The sequence below is a fragment of the Trachypithecus francoisi genome, unplaced genomic scaffold (genome assembly GCF_009764315.1).
Source record: "Trachypithecus francoisi isolate TF-2019V2 unplaced genomic scaffold, Tfra_2.0 Lachesis_group2, whole genome shotgun sequence".
NCBI lineage: Eukaryota > Metazoa > Chordata > Mammalia > Primates > Cercopithecidae > Trachypithecus > Trachypithecus francoisi.
Genome location: NW_022681465.1, coordinates 71,695,783 through 71,713,625, shown reverse-complemented (window position 1 = coordinate 71,713,625; position 17,843 = coordinate 71,695,783). Strand labels below are relative to the sequence as shown.

Below are 17,843 nucleotides of genomic sequence, written 5' to 3'. Positions count from 1 at the left end.
AGACTCTGTCTCAAAAAAAAAAAAAATATATCTTGTTCCAACTTGAGAATGAGCACAAATTTTCAGTTTTAACATTTAAATTAAAAGAATTAATGTGTATCACCCTCTCCTTCCTTCAAAAAGCTTTAGACTTTATCATCACATTCACTGGGAAGGGTTCAGTTGACTATTATGCCACAGTAACTATATTCACTAAATGAATATACATGTTTCTTCAGTGGCAAGGAGAAAAAGAGCACAAAAACGGTTATAAATTTAGAGATATAAAAAATAAAAATAATGATAACTCTCCTGAGAGTACATCAGACATCATTAAGAGACCAATTTGAACAAACTGACTCTAAAAAGATGTATGGGAAAACTGGGGAAATTTGAACACTAATGAGATATTACATTAAATAATTATTGAAAAAAAGATATAATAAAGATGGTATTATGTAGGAAAGAGTGTATGCGTGCACATTCAGAAAGAGGGAGACAGAGACAGCCCAATATTATCTCTTAGAGATTCATACTGAAATATTTACAGACGAAATCATATGAAGTCAGGTATTTGCTTTTAAATAATCCTGTAAGGTTGGGACAGGCAGGACTAAAATGTAAAGTATATAGGAAAAAAATAAGATTGGCCTCATGGACATTTTTAAAATAACTCGTTTAAAAGAAAAAAGATCAGATAGAAAAGTCACCCTCTAATCCAACATTTATTTAAAAATAAATTTATTTGCATGTAGGACAAAGGCAGGATTGCAAAAAAAAAAAAAAAAAAGAGTTAACCCAAGAGTATAATTAGACACTCTAATTGATTTTCAGTGTGTAAAACATACTGCAGTATTTTTAAAGTTATGATTCTCTACAAGATAAAACTTGATTTACAAAAAAAAAGGAATATTTAAATCAAACTTGATTAAATCAACTGAGAAATTCATGACCCATCTCTCAGTTGTAAAATTCTCCAGACTAGATGACAGAAAAGCTTCCTTTTAATTACTCAGTCTACAATGTTTTCCTTATTTACTTAAAAACACAAAAAGTAGAATTCCTTCATAATTTCAGAATAAAAATATAAAAAGCATGATTTAAGAAAAAATATATTAAGAATTAGATGGAAATGATTTCTTAAAGCAGCAATTCCCACATAGTTTTGTTTCAAGACTCTTTACACTCTTAAAAAATTTATTGAGGACTCCAGGCCTGGCGCATTGACTCATGCCCGTAATCTCAGCACTTTGGGAGGCCGAGGCAGGTGGGTCATGAGGTCAGGAGATCAAGACTATGCTGGCTAACACGGTGAAACCCCATCTCTACTAAAAATACAAAAAAATTAGCCAGGTGTGGTGGCAGACATCTGTAGTCCCAGCTACTCAGGAGGCTGAGGTAGAAGAAAGGCATGAACCCAAGAGGCAGAGCTTGCAGTGAGCTGAGATCACGCCACTACACTCCAGTCTGGGCGACAGAGCGAGACTCTGTCTCAAAAAAAAAAAAAAATCTATTGAGGACTCCAAAGAGGTTTTGTTTATGTGAGTTATATGTATCACTATTTCCACTAGAAATTAAAACTAAGAGATTTTTACATCTTTTCCATTTCATTTAAAATAACAACAAACCCATTATATTTAACATAAATATTTTTATGAAAACAGTATTTTCAAAAGAAAAAACTGTAAGAATGACCTGGTTTATATCATTTCTGGGTCTACTTCTATTAATTGACGTTTCCCTCTTATTATGGGATGTATTTTCTTAGTTCTTTACATGTTAGGCAATTAGAAAAAAGTAGTTTCATTGAAAAGGGAAAGATAATTTTTTTCATTTCATATGAACGTTTCACTCATTTAACTACCACTTTTTAGTGGTTTTGCAATAAGATACAATGATTTCACCTTACATCTCAAATATTTTATATTATTCATCTTTATATATTTTAGAATACTCAAACATCAGTAAATATAACAATATAAACATGCAAACTGTAAACTAAGTATTAATGAATACTTAGAGCCATACGGTAACTACTTAAAGTTCATTTCTTATCTTAACATTCATCTGAAAAATGAACAAACTCATGCCTTTTACTGATACAGAAGTAAAGCAAAGGGTAGTGAGAAATTTTCCCACACCATAAAAAGCAAAATTGTGTTTGAGTTTCATTTCTTTCTTCCACTTATAATGTTCCTATATTAAAAAAATAAGAGGTTTTTAAAGCCAACAATAACAGTGACAATAAGTGTTTCTATTTTAACTAAAAGGAAATGGCTATTTTGACTGAACATAAAAGTAATCTATTTTTCCTTAACGTCTATAGCTTTTATGTCATCAGCTGATTGTATAATTAGCCTTAATACAAATGTATCTTATCAGTTCACTTTTCCATGACAGTCCTGTAATTTGAGAGGGAAAAAACTAGATTTTTAAACTTACTGTTTTAGTGCCATGCTTCAGCGTTATCTCATGCGAGTCAGGAATCTTGTGAACAGGATTCTGAAACAAGAAAACTCCATGACATTAACGGTAAAATAACATATTTGTGGGGAATACATACCACATTAACAGGAAATACAATTTTTTTTAAATTGTATCACTGGCTTTTAAACACAAAGTTTAAAAAAAAACAGCAAAAAAGTGTGAGGGTATCTTTTTTCTACACTTCTAGATACACTACAATGGGTCTCTGATGATAAATTGATTTTAAATACCTAAAAGGATAAACCTAAGAAACTCATCAGGTTCTGTAAAATTATCTCTTATTGTCAACATAAATTGAAATTTTAATTTAATCCAAATGTAAAAATAAATCAGTAGTTGTTATTAGTATAATTAGAAATTTACTTTTCCTTTAAATCACAGCTTATCAAGAGGAGCGAAAAGGTCGATATCAGGCTGGGCACGGTGACTCACGCCTGTAATCCCAGCACTTTGGAGGCCAAGGCAGGCAGATCACCTGAGGTCAGGAGTTCGAGACCAGCCTGACCAACATAGTGAAACCCCGTTTCTACTAAAAATTAGCTGGGTACAGTGGCACACGCCTGTAGTCCCAGCTACTCAAGAAGCTGAGGCAGGAGAATTACTTGAACCCAGAAGGCGGAGGTTGCAGTGAGCCGAGATCGCACCACTGCACTCCAGCCTGGACAACAGAGTAAGACTCCATCTCAAAAAAAAAAAAAAAAAAGGTCTGTATCAAAATATCTGGAAAAACTTTAAAGATTCTCCATTTAAGTGTACTCTGATATTTAAGGTAAACAAACCATGTAACTTTGGCATAAATTTCAAAATTCTGTATTATAAAAATCAAACAGAATCTAACAGACTTAAGGGAAAGAATAGACTAAATCATTATTATTCATTGCAACTGGCATTTTTAAATGCCCTAACAATTATGAGTGCTGATAAATTTTAAAACACTGATGCCAAGGTAATAAACAATAGAATAGAACCATATTTTACATTAAAATTTGGTTATGTCTTACTAAAATACAATTCTTTATTTTTCTGTCTTACTATGCCTAGAGAAAAATCTCACAAAGAGCAAACCACCACAAACTGAAAGAAAGTAATAAAGGCTATTTTATTAATTTCTGCTTACCATATTTTAATATCAAAATTATTTTAAGCATACTGTAACCTATATATAAAATAATAATTACAGATTTTCCTAAAAAATAACCAATAAGGTCCTTTCAACATCGAAAATTTTTAAAGTTCTCTATTTAGCTATTCTGGGGCATACCTTAAAGTGTTAAGTACTTAATTTCTAACAAACAACAAAACCTTCACAGGGTAACAATATACCTTTTAACCCTTCAAAGTTAAAAAGAAAATTGTTCAAAAATGGTCAAAATAAGAAACTCCAAGTCATTCACTGATTCATTGGTTCGATAAGCATTTACTGAAGTGAGATTGTATCAGTTGTTAGGTGGCAGCAGACATGGTCTCTTCTCATCCCTCCCACACAAGAAGCATATGGTCTAACAGGGCGATATCAATGACTCTACTTCAGTATAATGAATGCTATGATAGACAGCAGTATGGGCAGAATAACTGAGGGAGAGTAAAGAGGAATGCATAAAACAGACATAAGAGGTTACAGTGATCATTTAAATCAGAGGTTTCATTGTTTATTCAAGTCTCATTACTCAAAAGCAGGCTAATCCTACTATAATTATATGTCCATTACAAATTCAAGAATCATCTCACCACCTACTTAATTAAACATGTGACCTAACACCTCTTTCTTTTATATCTTCAGTCTTTACCCTGCTGTAGCTCTTTCTCTTCAACATATAAACAAAGTATTAGTACTTCCCATATTAAAAAAAAAAACAAAAACTAAAAGACTACTGACTTCCCTTAAAATTTATTGCTCAATCGTTACTTTTTCCTCCGCAATCCAGCTTTTTCAAACTATGGCTTCACTTAGTGTCCCTACTTTCTTTCACCCTCTACCTCAACTTTGGCATTTATCATTTTATTCCTGATTCTTAGCACAGTTCTTGGCACATAAGAGGCTCTCAGTAAATAGTTCTAAATGAACAAACAAGTCACTATAAATCTCTCTGCACACTTTACAGAACTTAATCTATATATGTGAACTTTCAACAGCATGGTAACTATTTATCTCCTCCATCTTGAAACTGTCCTTTGCTGGGAGGAAACAGCCTGCAGAAAAAGCCAGAAACGCTAGTTTTTTAAACTAGCAATGCCATTAATTAACCATGTGATGACTTGAGCAAAGTTATGACTCAGTTTCTTCATTTGCAAACTACGAATAATAGCACCTGCCCCACAGGTTATAGTGAAGTACGTGGTTTCAAACTCCTAACACAGTTTGGCACATGGTAGAGCTCAATAAATGACAGTCACTATTTATTCCAAGGCTTACCTCCTATATTGGTCACATCATCTTAGTGTTTTTCCAGGCTTCTTTTCCTCTTTACTTGGCTAATTTCTACTCATCCTTCAAATCGCAATTCAGTTGTGACCAGCTCTCAAAGCACTTCTCAACATTTCAAACTCTGGGTTAAATGACCCTCTTATGCATTTCTATGACATTTCCTTACCTCAATCACAGAACTTATGGCAATACATTGTAATTTTTTACCTATCTCCCCCACCAACACCCCCTTACCAAACTGCAAAATATAAGCTTCTCAAAGACTACATCTATTTATCATCTCTGGATCCACTATGCACAAAAAAGCTGGTATAGGGCAGACATACGTACACACAAACAGAGGTTTTAGAAATGAATAAATCGCCCACTGTCTACCTTGTTCATCACACTAGATTGTAATTTTTAATTAACTCTCAAATTTTAGAGTAATGATTATGTCCACAAAGAAAAGCAGGTGCTATCACATTAGGCCAGTCTGGTAAGTGAGAGGCAAGAAATAACTGAAGATTTTCAAAAGCTGAAAACCTTTTAAGACCAAATTATTATATCCCAGACTAAAAGCAGATTGAAGATTGTAACAATATAGAAATAAAGGTAGTTTTGTTTTAGATTGTCAAGACATAATTGGGGAATTTGCAGTTTATTTCAAGACAAAGACATTACTGTATTGTTTAGTATATTGTGGAAAGTGCTGCACATATCTCTTTCAGAGATATCAATATTCGAACACAAATTCCAAAACAATTTAAAGGTCAAATTCTGGACTATTTCTACACTGAATAATCTGAGTCACTACTCCCTTTGCAGCTGGCCACATTTGAACACAATGAAAACATCTATAAGTGCTAAATATTCTTCCAAGAACCAAGAGAATACCTGAAATGTTCTACTTACAGAAGAATCTATCATAGTTTATACCTCATTTCATAACTAATTACTTTTTCATCACTCAGCAAATAGAAATACTGTCACCCAAAAGATAGGATGAAAATTATTTCATTTATTTCAATGCAGAATGTGCCTATATATAGACAATTTCTAACATTTAAAAAAAATTTACAAGAATACACAACTTAGTATTTATATTAGGAGTGAATTAAACATTAAAATAAATGTTTACATTTAAAATCAAAGTTTTACTGGAAGTCATGCATGGCATAACTCATAAAAATCCCATACAATTGGCACAGCTAAATCATCTAAAATAGTAGCAATCCATCTTTTGGTGGCATATCACTCGATGGTGACTGTTCTTTTTCCAGAACTTAGTTACTAATGACTTTTTGAAATACAGCTTAGTGTGAAATTTGCTGTAACAGTAAAATATTTTCAAGATTTTCCTGCCAAGGAACATCATAAACTATTTGACTTCAATGGAGTAATTTATTACCAGAATTCATAACAAGAGCTACAGTCCTAATGGAAGAGAGGAAAATATACCATTTTTTGTTTTGGCTTAATTCTGAAAACCAACCAAAGGATTATTTCCCAGGCTCTGGGGTCTACCCCCAATAACAATGATGGCAAATATATCTAAAATAATATGAGCATTTCTATCTGATGAGCATTTCTACCCGAACATCCTTACAGAGATTTCAAATGACTTACAAATCAGAAACAACCCTTCTAGACTAAGGTCACATACAACTATAAGCCATAATAAAACCTCTACCCAATAACAAAGATCTACCACAAAGTTGCTGGGTGCTGGGGGAAGAGTAAAGACTGCCAAAAAGAAGCTTGAAAATGAGTGCTATTTTCTCGCAGAAATCATTTAAGTACAGTTACCAGTGCAGGCAACCAGAATTAGTCTATTCTAGTGCAACTATGGAGATCTATAACACTAACTTAACATTAATTCATTTCTTCACTGATATGGTTTGGCTGTGTTCCTACCCAAAATCTCATCTTGAATTGTAATCCCTGCATTCCCAAGACCAGGTGGAGGTAACTGGATCATGGGGGCAGTTTCCCCATGCTGTTCTCCTGAGAGTGAGTGAGTCTCACAAGATCTGATGGTTTTATAGCATTTGATATTTCCCCTGCTTGCATGTCGCACTCTGTATTGCCACCCATGAAGAAGGTGCCTGTTTCTCCTTTGCCTTCTGCCATGATTATAAGCATCCTGAGGCCTCCCCAGAAATGTGAAACTGTGAGTCAATTAAATCTCTTTCCTTTATAAATTATCCAGTCTTGTGTATTTCTTCATAGCAGTGTGAGAATGAACTAATACCTTCATTTACTCACTAATTAAACACTCACTGAACAAACATTTATTATTTAATTACATACCACACACTAGGTACCACAGTTAGATTAATGATAAAAGAACTACTAACAAAGACTCTGCTTACACAGAACTGTCAGTCCAGAAAAGCAAAATAAGACAGGTAAACAAATGGGCAAATGAGTATGTTTCAGTTGCTGTAACAGGAGTATACACAGGGTTCAGTGCTCAATTCCATTCTGCCTAAGAAAGTAGGTGGTTAGAAAAGAGATTTCTGGTATCTTTCAAAAAACAGAGGTTCTCTAGATGAATATGAAGAACATCTAGGAGAGAATAATACAAATCTTGACACTTTCTGAACTTCAAATATTTTTCCCTCACTAGAGTTTGAATTGCTAGGGAGAAAATAGAGCAAGGGTGTATGTGTTATATATATATACAGCACTATGTCATTTTATATAAGGGATTTCAGCATCCTTGGATTTGGGGATCAGCAGGAGAGTCCTGGAGCCAATTCCTCTCAAAGGGCCAACTGTATATGTATACAAGCCAAGAGAGAGAGTTACAAACCAGGTTGTATACAATTCCAAAACACAGAAGTTTAAGCTCTGAGTCACAGAAAGTAATTTCATAAAGTCTGAGATTTTAGGCCAAGCACGGTGGCTCACGACTGTAATCCCAGTACGTTGGGAGGCCAAGGTAGGCAGATCACTTCAGGCCAGGAGTTCGAGACTAGTCTGACCAACGTGGTAAAATCCCATCTCTACTAAAAATACAAAAATTAGCCAGATGTGGTAGCACACGCCTGTAATTCTAACTACATGGGAGGCTGAGGCACATGAATCGCTTGAACCCAGGAGGTGAGGGTTTCAATGAGCCAAGATCGTGCCACTGCACTCCAGCCCAGGTGACTGAGACTCTGTCTTAACAACAACAACAACAACAAAAATCTGAGATTTTAAAATATTGCCAAGGTGTTCTGGGCATCAAAAGCAATAATCAATAGAGTAAAAAGACAATCTACAGAGAAATGGGAGAAAATTTGTGCAAATCATATATATAAGGGATTAATACCTAGATTACCTTTCTTTTTTTTAAATTTCTACAGCTCAACAACAGAAAAAAATTAACTATCTCATTTTAAAATGAGCAAAAGGCCAGGCACAGTGGCTCACAACTACAATCCCAGCACTTTCGGAGGCCAAGGTGGGCAGATCACGAGGTCAGGAGATCGAGGAGATTGAGGCCATCCTGGCCAACATGGTGAAATCCCGTCTCTACTAAAATACAAAAAAGTTAGCCAGAAAGGCCGGACACGGTGGCTCAAAGGCGGGGCACGGTGGCTCATGCCTGTAATCCTAGTACTTTGGGAGGCTGAGGTGGGTAGATCACAAGGTGAGGAGATGGAGACCATCCTGGCTAACACAGGGAAACCCCATCTCTAGTAAAAAAAAAAAAAAAAAATACAAAAATTAGCCAGGCGTGGTGGCACACGCCTGTAGTCCCAGCTATTTGGGAGGCTGAGGCAGGAGAATCGCTTGAACCTGGGAGGCGGAGGTTGCAGTCAGCCGAGATCACGCCACTGCACTCCAGCCTGGGCCACAGAGCAAGACTCCATCTCAAAAATAAAAATAAAACGAACAAAAGACTTGAATAGGCATTTCTCCAAAGAAGGTAAACAAATGGCCAATAAGCACATGAAAAGATGTTCAGCATCACTAATAATTAAGGAAATGCAAATTAAAAGCACAATGAAATATCATTTCACACTCACTAGGATCAAAAAACTTTTACTATCAAATAAACAGAAAATAACAAATGTTGGTAAGGAGGTAAAGAAACTGGAATCCTTGTGCAATGTTGGTAGGAATGTAAAATGGTATAGCTACTATGGAAAACAGCTTAGTAGTTCCTCAGAAAATTAAAAATATAATTACTATATGATCCAGCAATTCCAATTCTGGGTATATACCCAAAAGAACTGAAAGCAGAGTCTTGAAGAGCTATTTGTACATCCATGTTCACAGTAGTATTCACAACAACCAAGAGGTGAGAAGCAACCCAAGTATCCACTGATGGATGAATTAATCAACAAAACGTGACATAAACATAAAACAGAGTATTTTTCCAGTCTTAGAAAGAAAATTCTGACACATGCTACAACATAGAGGAACCTTAAGATATTATGTTAAGCAAAATAAATCAGTTACAAAATGACAAATACTATATGGTTCCACTTGTATGCACTAGAGCAGTCCGATTAATAGAGACAGAAAGGGCCGGGCGCGGTGGCTCAAGCCTGTAATCCCAGCACTTTGGGAGGCCGAGATGGGCGGATCACGAGGTCAGGAGATCGAGACCATCCTGGCTAACACGGTGAAACCCCGTCTCTACTAAAAAATACAAAAAAGCTAGCCGGGCGAGGTGGCGGGCGCCTGTAGTCCCAGCTACTCGGGAGGCTGAGGCAGGAGAATGGCGTAAACCCGGGAGGCGGAGCTTGCAGTGAGCTGAGATCCGGCCACTGCACTCCAGCCTGGGCGGCAGAGCGAGACTTCGTCTCAAAAAAAAAAAAAAAAAAAAAAATAGAGACAGAAAGCAGAATGGTTGCTGCCAGGGGCTGGGGGCAGGAGGAAACTGGAAGTTGCTATTTAATGGATATAGAGTTTCAGTTAGCAAGATGAAAAAGTTCTGGGGATTGGTTGTACAATAATGTGAATATATGTAACAATACTGAATTATACACTTAAAAATGGTTAAGATGGTAAATTTTGTGTTATGTATTTTTAGCACAATACTACTAATAATTAAAAAAATCAAAAAATTTTTAAAAAATCATCATGGCTGTGGTGTAGAGGCTGGACTAGAAAATTACTAGTATAAGGTAAATGCCAGCGTAAGCACAGGGAAGTCTATTAAAATCTTCTTGCAATAGTCCAGAGAGGACCTGAATTGACACGATACAGTGGGAATGGAAAAAAGAAAAAAAAAAAAAAGAATTATATAAGAGATCCTAAGGACTTAAGATGTGAAGAAATAAAGATAGCTCTGTTACTCTCCACCCAAAGCCCCAACATCACTCTTATAATTAACTATTCAATAAACATTTATTGAGTACTGCTTATGCCTAGCACTGACGGTATTCTGGTTATCAAGAAAGAAGGTTCCTGCCTTCATGAATCTTGCAATCCTATGACAGTCAGAACTTTAAAAATATACGGCCAGGCGCAGGGGCTCATGCCTGTAATCCCAACACTTTGGGAGGCCAAGGCAGCCTGATCACCTAAGGTCAGGAGTTCCAGACCAGCCTAGACAACATGGTGAAACTCCATCACTAGTAAAAATACAAAAAATAGCCAAGCATAGTGGCAAAAGCCTGTAGTCCCAGCTACCCAGGAGGTTGAGGCAGGAGGATGGCTTGAATCCGGGAGGCAGAAGTTGCAGTCAACCGAGATTGCGCCACTGTACTCCAGCCTGGACAATAGAAGAAGAAAAAAAATGTATACACAGGCTGGGCACAGTGGCTCGCGTCAGTAATCCCAGCAGTTGGGAGGCCGAGGCAGGTGGATCACTTGAAGTCAGGATTTTGAGACCAGCCTGGCCAACATGGTGAAACCCCGTCGCTACTAAATATATAAAAATTAGCTGAGTGTGGTGGTGCAGGCTTGTAATCCCAGCTATTTGGGAGCCTGAGGTGGGAGAATTGCTTAAACCCGGGAAGTGGAGGTTGCAGTGAGCCGAGATCATGCCACGGCACTCCAGCCTGGGCAACAGAGAGACTCCGTGTCAAAAAAAAAAAACGAAAAGAAAAAATTTATATACAAAGTATTAATTACAACAGTAAAAACTTCATTAATACAGGGTGATTTTAATCACTGTGGAAAATGTATTCAATACACTAGTCTTTCATTTTCTTTACCATTATTCAGCCATCTACCCTCATGTCCAATTCTGGAATTAAGTGACACCCAGTGCTGCTTTGATTCTAAAACCACAAACCAAGCTATTCAAATCTTTAACTACAACAGTTCTCTCTTCAGATCACACTCAGTCACACTGTTTTCTACCTCATTAGTAAACCACTTTACTTTCATCTTATCACTCCCTTTCTCTGACCTTACATCCTAATAAAGATATTTTATAAAAAGATGTATTGGAACTAGGTTTACCTCTAAGAGATATATTAGTTAGGACATTGGAACGTTCACAAATAAAACTTAAAACCAGGCTGGGTGCTGTGGCTCACGCCATTTAAGATAATATAAAAAACATTAAAACTTAGAAATAATTTTTTTAAATATGTGCAAGACCTGTACACTTAACACTATGTTACTGAGAAAAATTAAGAGAACTTAAAATAAATGGAAAGATACATAATGTTTATGGTTTGGAAAACTTAATATTGTTAGGAAAGTAAGTCTCTTAAAACTAATCCATAGATTCAATACAATCTGAACCAAAATCTCAGCAGGCAGTTCTGTACAAATTTGCAAGCTAATTCGAAAACGTATATGTCAATTTGAAGACTAAACAGTTTTCAAAACAAACAAATCAGAGAACTGTACACTACATGATTTCATGTATAGAGCTATAGTAACTAAGACAGTACTGAGCTACAGTAACTGAGACATTGTGATAGTAGTGTAAGAATGACTATGCATATCAATGAAATAAAGAAATCAGAAATTAATCACACATATATAAATTTGTTTTCAAGAAAAGTGCCAAGATAATCCAAATAAGAAGACCTTTTAAACAAATGATACTCAAATAACTGGGTATCAATCTGGAAAAAATAAAAAAGGAACGCCAATCCTTTCCTCACACCATACACAAAAATTAACTTGAAACAGCTAATAGACTGAAACATAAAAACTAAACCTATAAAACAATGAGAAAATATAGAAAACATTTTTGCAATCGTTGGTAAGCAAAGATTTCTTAGAATACAAAAAATACACACCAAAAAGAAAAAAAACGGACAAATTGTATTTTATCAAAATTTAAAATTTCTATCCTCAAGACATGATCAGGAAAATAAAAGGCAGACTCGGACTGGAAAAAGATATTTACAATACATTTATGTGACAAAATACTTCTATCCAAAATATTTAAGCTCAAAAATAAATTCAAAACTCTAAAACTCAATAAAAAGGTAACCTGATTTTTCAAATTGACAAAAGATTTGAACAGACACTTCACAAATGATGTACACATTAGCCAGGCATAGTGATGCACATTGCAGTCCCAGCTGCTCAGGAGTCTAAGGCACAAGGAATTGCTAGGCAACACAGTGAGACTTCATCACAAGAAAAGATGTTCAATGTCAGTCAACAAGGAAATGCAAACCAAAGCCATAATTTAACAGCACTACACACTTACTAGAATAGCTAACATTAAAATTACCAACAATACCAAGTGTTGACAAGGATATGGAGGTAGCAGAATTCTCCAATTTTGCAGGTGAGAGTGTAAAATGGTATAATCACTCTAAAAAAGTTTGCTAGTTTCTTATAAATATACACTTACCACATGATCTAGCAATTTTGCTTCCAAGAGAAATAAAAACATGTATCTACAAAAGACCTGTACAAGAATGATCATAGTAGCTTTATACAGAATAGCCAAAAACTGAGAACAAGCTATTCGTCTATCAAAAGATGAATAAGCTGTGGTAGATTCATAAACAGATTACTACTTAGCAATAAAAATGCACAAAGCACTAGCATATGAGACAAGATGGGCAAGTCTCAAAAGCATTATGCTGTGCAAAGTCAAACGCAAAAGAGTTTAAACAGTGTTTCCATTTATATAATATTCTAGAATGGGCTAAATTAACCTATAATGACAGAAAGCAGATTTGCCTGGGATTAGGGGTAAATAAATGGAGGGAAAAATGGATTGACAGCAAGGTGCCTGGAAAAAAACATTTTTGGAAATGTTCTAAATCTTGATTGTAGTGGTGATTACTCAGATGATTACATTTATTAAAATTTCACAAACTATACTCATAAATTGGTTGCATTTTACTGTGTGTAAACTACACCTCAATAAAAATAATTTTTACTTTTTTTGCTGATATCTGCAGAAAAGCTAAACTGGTGTTTTTTTTAATGAAAAAACAACAACAACAAAACAGAAGCCTGATAGAATTAGTTTTGGCTGTAACAGAAAACCCAAAATAAAGTCAGGACTGACATATGTCTAAGACAATCAGGACCACAGCTTGCTGCCCTCATAAATTCAAGAAGTCTAGGTGATCGTCCAAAAGACTGCTGTGGTTTCCAGACAGCAGGGGAAAAAAAAAAAAAAAAGCAGGATACATCTCTTCCCATTAATTTTCCTCTCAAAAGTTGTCCCTATTCTTGCACTTACATTTCACTGTCCAGAACTAAGCCACAGAGCCATACCTAGCAACAGGAGAAGCTGGGAAATGTATCTTTTTTTTTCTTTGAGACGGAGCTTCACTCTTGTTGCCCAGACTGGAGTGCAGTGGCATGATCTCAGCTCATTAAAACCTCCCCCTCCCAGGTTCAAGCAACTCTCCAGCCTCAGTCTCCTGAGTACCTGTGATTATAGGCGCGCACCACCACGCCCAGCTGTTCTTTGTATTTTTAGCAGAGACAGTTTCATCAGGTTGGCCAGGCTGGTCTCAAACTCCTGACCTCAAGTGATCCACCCGCCTCAGCCTCCCAAAGTGCAGGGAGTACTGGTGTGAGCCACCATGCCCAGCTGGGAAATGTATCTTTTATCCTGAACAGTTACATACTGAGAATCCTATTAGGAATAAAAAGAGAATGTATGTGTGCGTGCATGTGTACATGTGTATATGCATGTGTGTGTACATGTACGTGTATGTACATATACACGTCTGTAAGAATATGTCTATGTGTGCATATGTATATGAATCAATGAAATGACCTGTTTCTTTTTAAAGAGTTCAAAAATCTAGATAAAGCTGAGCGTGGTGGCTCATGCCTGTAATTCTAACACTTTCAGAGACCAAGGCAGGAATATCACTTGAGCCAATGAGTTTGAGACAAACCTGGGCAATACAGCGAAACCCCATCTCTAAATAAAATTTAAAAATTAGCTGGGCATGGTTGTGCACACCTTTATTCCCAGCTACTCAGGAGGTTGAGGTGGGATCATTTGAGCCTGGAAGGTCAAGGCTACAGTGAGCTGTGACTGTACTCCAGCCTGGCAAGAGAGACCCCATCTCAAAAAAAAAAAAAGAACCTAGACTAAGCTTTAGGTGGATATGTTAATTAGTCTCCAAAAATGGTATCAAGAAACCGTATCTCTCAATATTCACACCCTTGTTGTCTTCTTCCATGCAGAATCATTAAGTAAGAAGTCTGGATACACTGTTGGAAAGACTAGAGAGAGAGAAGGTGCTTTCCCCAAGTTTCAACTAAGCCAGCCTTCCAGCTGTCCCATCATGGCACTAGCTATTTAAGTAAGGCCATGGTGAACGTGCTATATGCTAACTGCAGCTACACAAGAGATTCAAAGTAAGAACAGAAGCAGCAGCTAACCTCCAGTCAATTTATAGTCATGTGAAAAATTATAATGGCTATTCTTTTAAGTCACTAAGTCTAAGGTGGTTTGTTACATAGAAGTAGATAAACAAAACAGTAGAGATGTTTTGATTTGGCAAAAAAACAAACTGTGAAGTAATCTCATATAATCTGAATTACTGCTTAAAGTTAAAATAATTACACTTTGTCATTAAATATAATAAAGATACTTCTCATTTTACTTTATCTCTCTATAATTCTGACACAATTGACCACACATTTTTTCCTAACACAATCTTCCTTTTGGTTTCCATGATGCTTATTACCCTGATTTACCTTCTGCCTCCTTCTTGGCCACCTGTGCAGGATCTTCCTTCTCTACCTGCCCCTCAGGGTTCTGACCTGGGCTTTCTGCTCATCTTGTTCATTCTCAGAACTTCAATAGCCATCCATATGCTGATGATTCTAAAATCTATAACCCCAGGCTAGATGTCTCTCAAGAACAAACCTATATTTCTAGTAGTCATCAGGATGCTTTGCCTGGATGTCTCAGAAATACGTCAACTTAATTGTCCAAAACTGTATTTACAATCATCCCTATCACTCGGCCTCTAATTCTGCTCATCCTGTTTTCTATCTCAGCAACCACTGTCACTGTCTACCAGCTTCAAAACTAATAATCTTGATGAGTCCCTCTCACCACACATATATAATCAATTACCAAGTTATTTCCATTCTTCCTAAAAAACATCTTTAAAATTATGCCATTACTAAGCTCAAAAATCAATACAATTATAGACAAACTAAGGCTTAGAGAAAAAAAGAAAAAAAAAAAACCATAAAAGGAAAAGCCTTTACAATTGCCTACAGGTCCTCCTGTTAGCATTCTGATGTCACTCACCTCCTCCCTTCCTCCCTCTTGTTCATTCTGTTCCAGCCATACTCGCCTAAGAGCTTTTTTCATGAATGTGCCAGGCACATTCCGGCCTTAGGGCCTGTTCCTTAAGCCTGCACTGTTCTCCCAGATATCTACATGGTCAACTTCCTAATCTCTTTCAAGTCTTCTCAAAGGAGGCCTACTTTGATCACCCTATTTTAAATTATAACCTGTCTCCCAATTAGCACTTCTGATCCATGTTATCATGCTCTACATGTTCCCTTTCCCTATAGCACTTACAGCTTTCTATTGTTTATATTTATCTTTTTTGTTGTTTTTTTTAACACAGGGTCTCACTCTGTCACCCAAGCTGGAGGGCAGAAGCACGATCATGGCTCACTCACCGCAGTCTCAACTGCCCCAGACTTAGATGATCTTTCCACCTCAGCCTCCTGAGTGGCTGAGACTACAGACCTGCATGACCACACACAGCTAATTTTTATATTTTTTGTAGAGACAGGGTTTTGCCATGTTGCACAGGCTATTCTTGAACTCTGGGCTCAAGTGAGCCCCACGCACCTTGGCCTCCCAAAGTACTAGGATTACAGGCGTGAGCCACTGCACCCAGCCTTTATTTATTATCTATTTCTCCCTATTAGAAAGCAAGTTTCATAAAAGCAACATTTTTTTTGTCTGTTTTGTTCTCTGATGTATCTAGGCACCTAGAACCATGTTCAGCTTATAGTAGGCACATATTAAAAAAATACTTTTTTAGGAGAATGGCGTGAACCCAGGAGGCGGAGCTTGCAGTGAGTGGAGATCGCGCCACCGCACTCCAGCCTGGGCGAGGGAGCGAGACTCCATCTCAAAAAAAAAAAAAAAAAATCAAAAAATTAGTCAGGCATGGTGGTGTGCACCTGTAATCCCAGCTACTCAAGAGGCTGAGGTGGGAGGATAGCTTGAGCCTAGGAGGTTGAGGCTGCAGTGAGCTATGATCATGACACAGCACTCCAGCCTGGGTAACAGAGCAAGACCTTGTCAAAAAAAAAAAAAAATACGTTTTTGACAAAAAGCTAGAAAAAATTACAAATTAAATATAACTATAAAACAAATAAAATGTTAATTCACACCAACACAAAGTTAATTTGATGAGTGATAGCCTGTTGAAACTACACTGTTGGTTGGGCATGGTGGCTCATGCCTGTAATCCCAGTACTTTGGGAGGTGAGGCAGGACTGCTTGAGTCCAGGAGTCCATGTCCAGCTTGGGCAACAGAGCAAGACCTCATCTCTACAAAAACAAAATTTAAAAAATTAGCCGGGCATGGTGGTGCGCACTTGTAGTTACAGCTACTCAACAAGCAGAGGTGGGAGGATCACTTGAGCCTGGGAGCTTGAGGCTGCAGTGAGCCATGATCACACCACTATACTCCAGCCTGGGCAATAGAGCAAGACCCTGTCCCTCAAAAAAAAAAAAATAGAAAAAAACTAAATTGTCACTTGCAAAGTGCAGTACTGATGCCACCATCTGGCATGTCTTTTGGTCAATAAGATCCATCTAGTAGCCTTTGTAATTACATTTAGTATTACTGTATGCTACCTAGGCAATTCTAGAACTGCTAAGCACACAGAGACATTTGTAAGAACACTTTAATTCCAAAAACAGACAAGCAGCAATATATTTATAAATAGATAAATTTTTTTTGGTTTGGGGTTTTTTTTTGTTTTTTTTTTGTTTTGTTTTTTTGAGACGGAGTCGCCCTCTGCTGCCAACGCTGGAATACAGTAGCGTGATCTCGGCTCACTGCAACCTCTGCTTCCCGTATTCAAGCGATTCTCCTGCCTCAGGCTCCCGAGTAGCTGGGATTACAGGCATGCACCACCTCACCCAGCTAATTTTTGTATTTTTAGTAGAGGCAGGGTTTCACCATGTTGGCCAGGCTGGTCTTGAACTCCTGGCATGAGCCACTGCACCCAGCCTTTATTTATTATCTATTTCTCCCTATTAGAAAGCAAGTTTCATAAAAGCAACATTTTTTTGTCTGTTTTGTTCTCTGATGTATCTAGGCACCTAGAACCATGTTCAGCTTATGGTAGGCACATACTAAAAAAATACTTTTTTGACAAAAAGCTAGAAAAAATTATAAATCAAATATAACTATAAAACAAATAAAATGTTAATTCACACCAACACAAAGTTAATTTGATGAGTGATATCCTGTTGAAACTACACTGTGGGCCGGGCGCGGTGGCTCAAGCCTGTAATCCCAGCACTTTGGGAGGCCGAGACAGGTGGATCACGAGGTCAGGAGATCGAGACCATCCTGGCTAA

General features: G+C 36.9%; 1 protein-coding gene across 3 annotated transcripts in view; it reads right to left on the bottom strand.

The window, feature by feature from the left end:
• WDR70 (WD repeat domain 70) overlaps positions 1-17,843 on the bottom strand; it is a 386,140-nt gene that overhangs the window by 323,350 nt on the left and 44,947 nt on the right. For all 3 annotated transcript variants that reach the window (XM_033179392.1, XM_033179394.1, XM_033179393.1), the window contains exon 6: positions 2,422-2,481. In XM_033179392.1, coding sequence (XP_033035283.1) covers positions 2,422-2,481 — 60 coding nt within the window. The remainder of the gene's footprint in view (positions 1-2,421; positions 2,482-17,843) is intronic.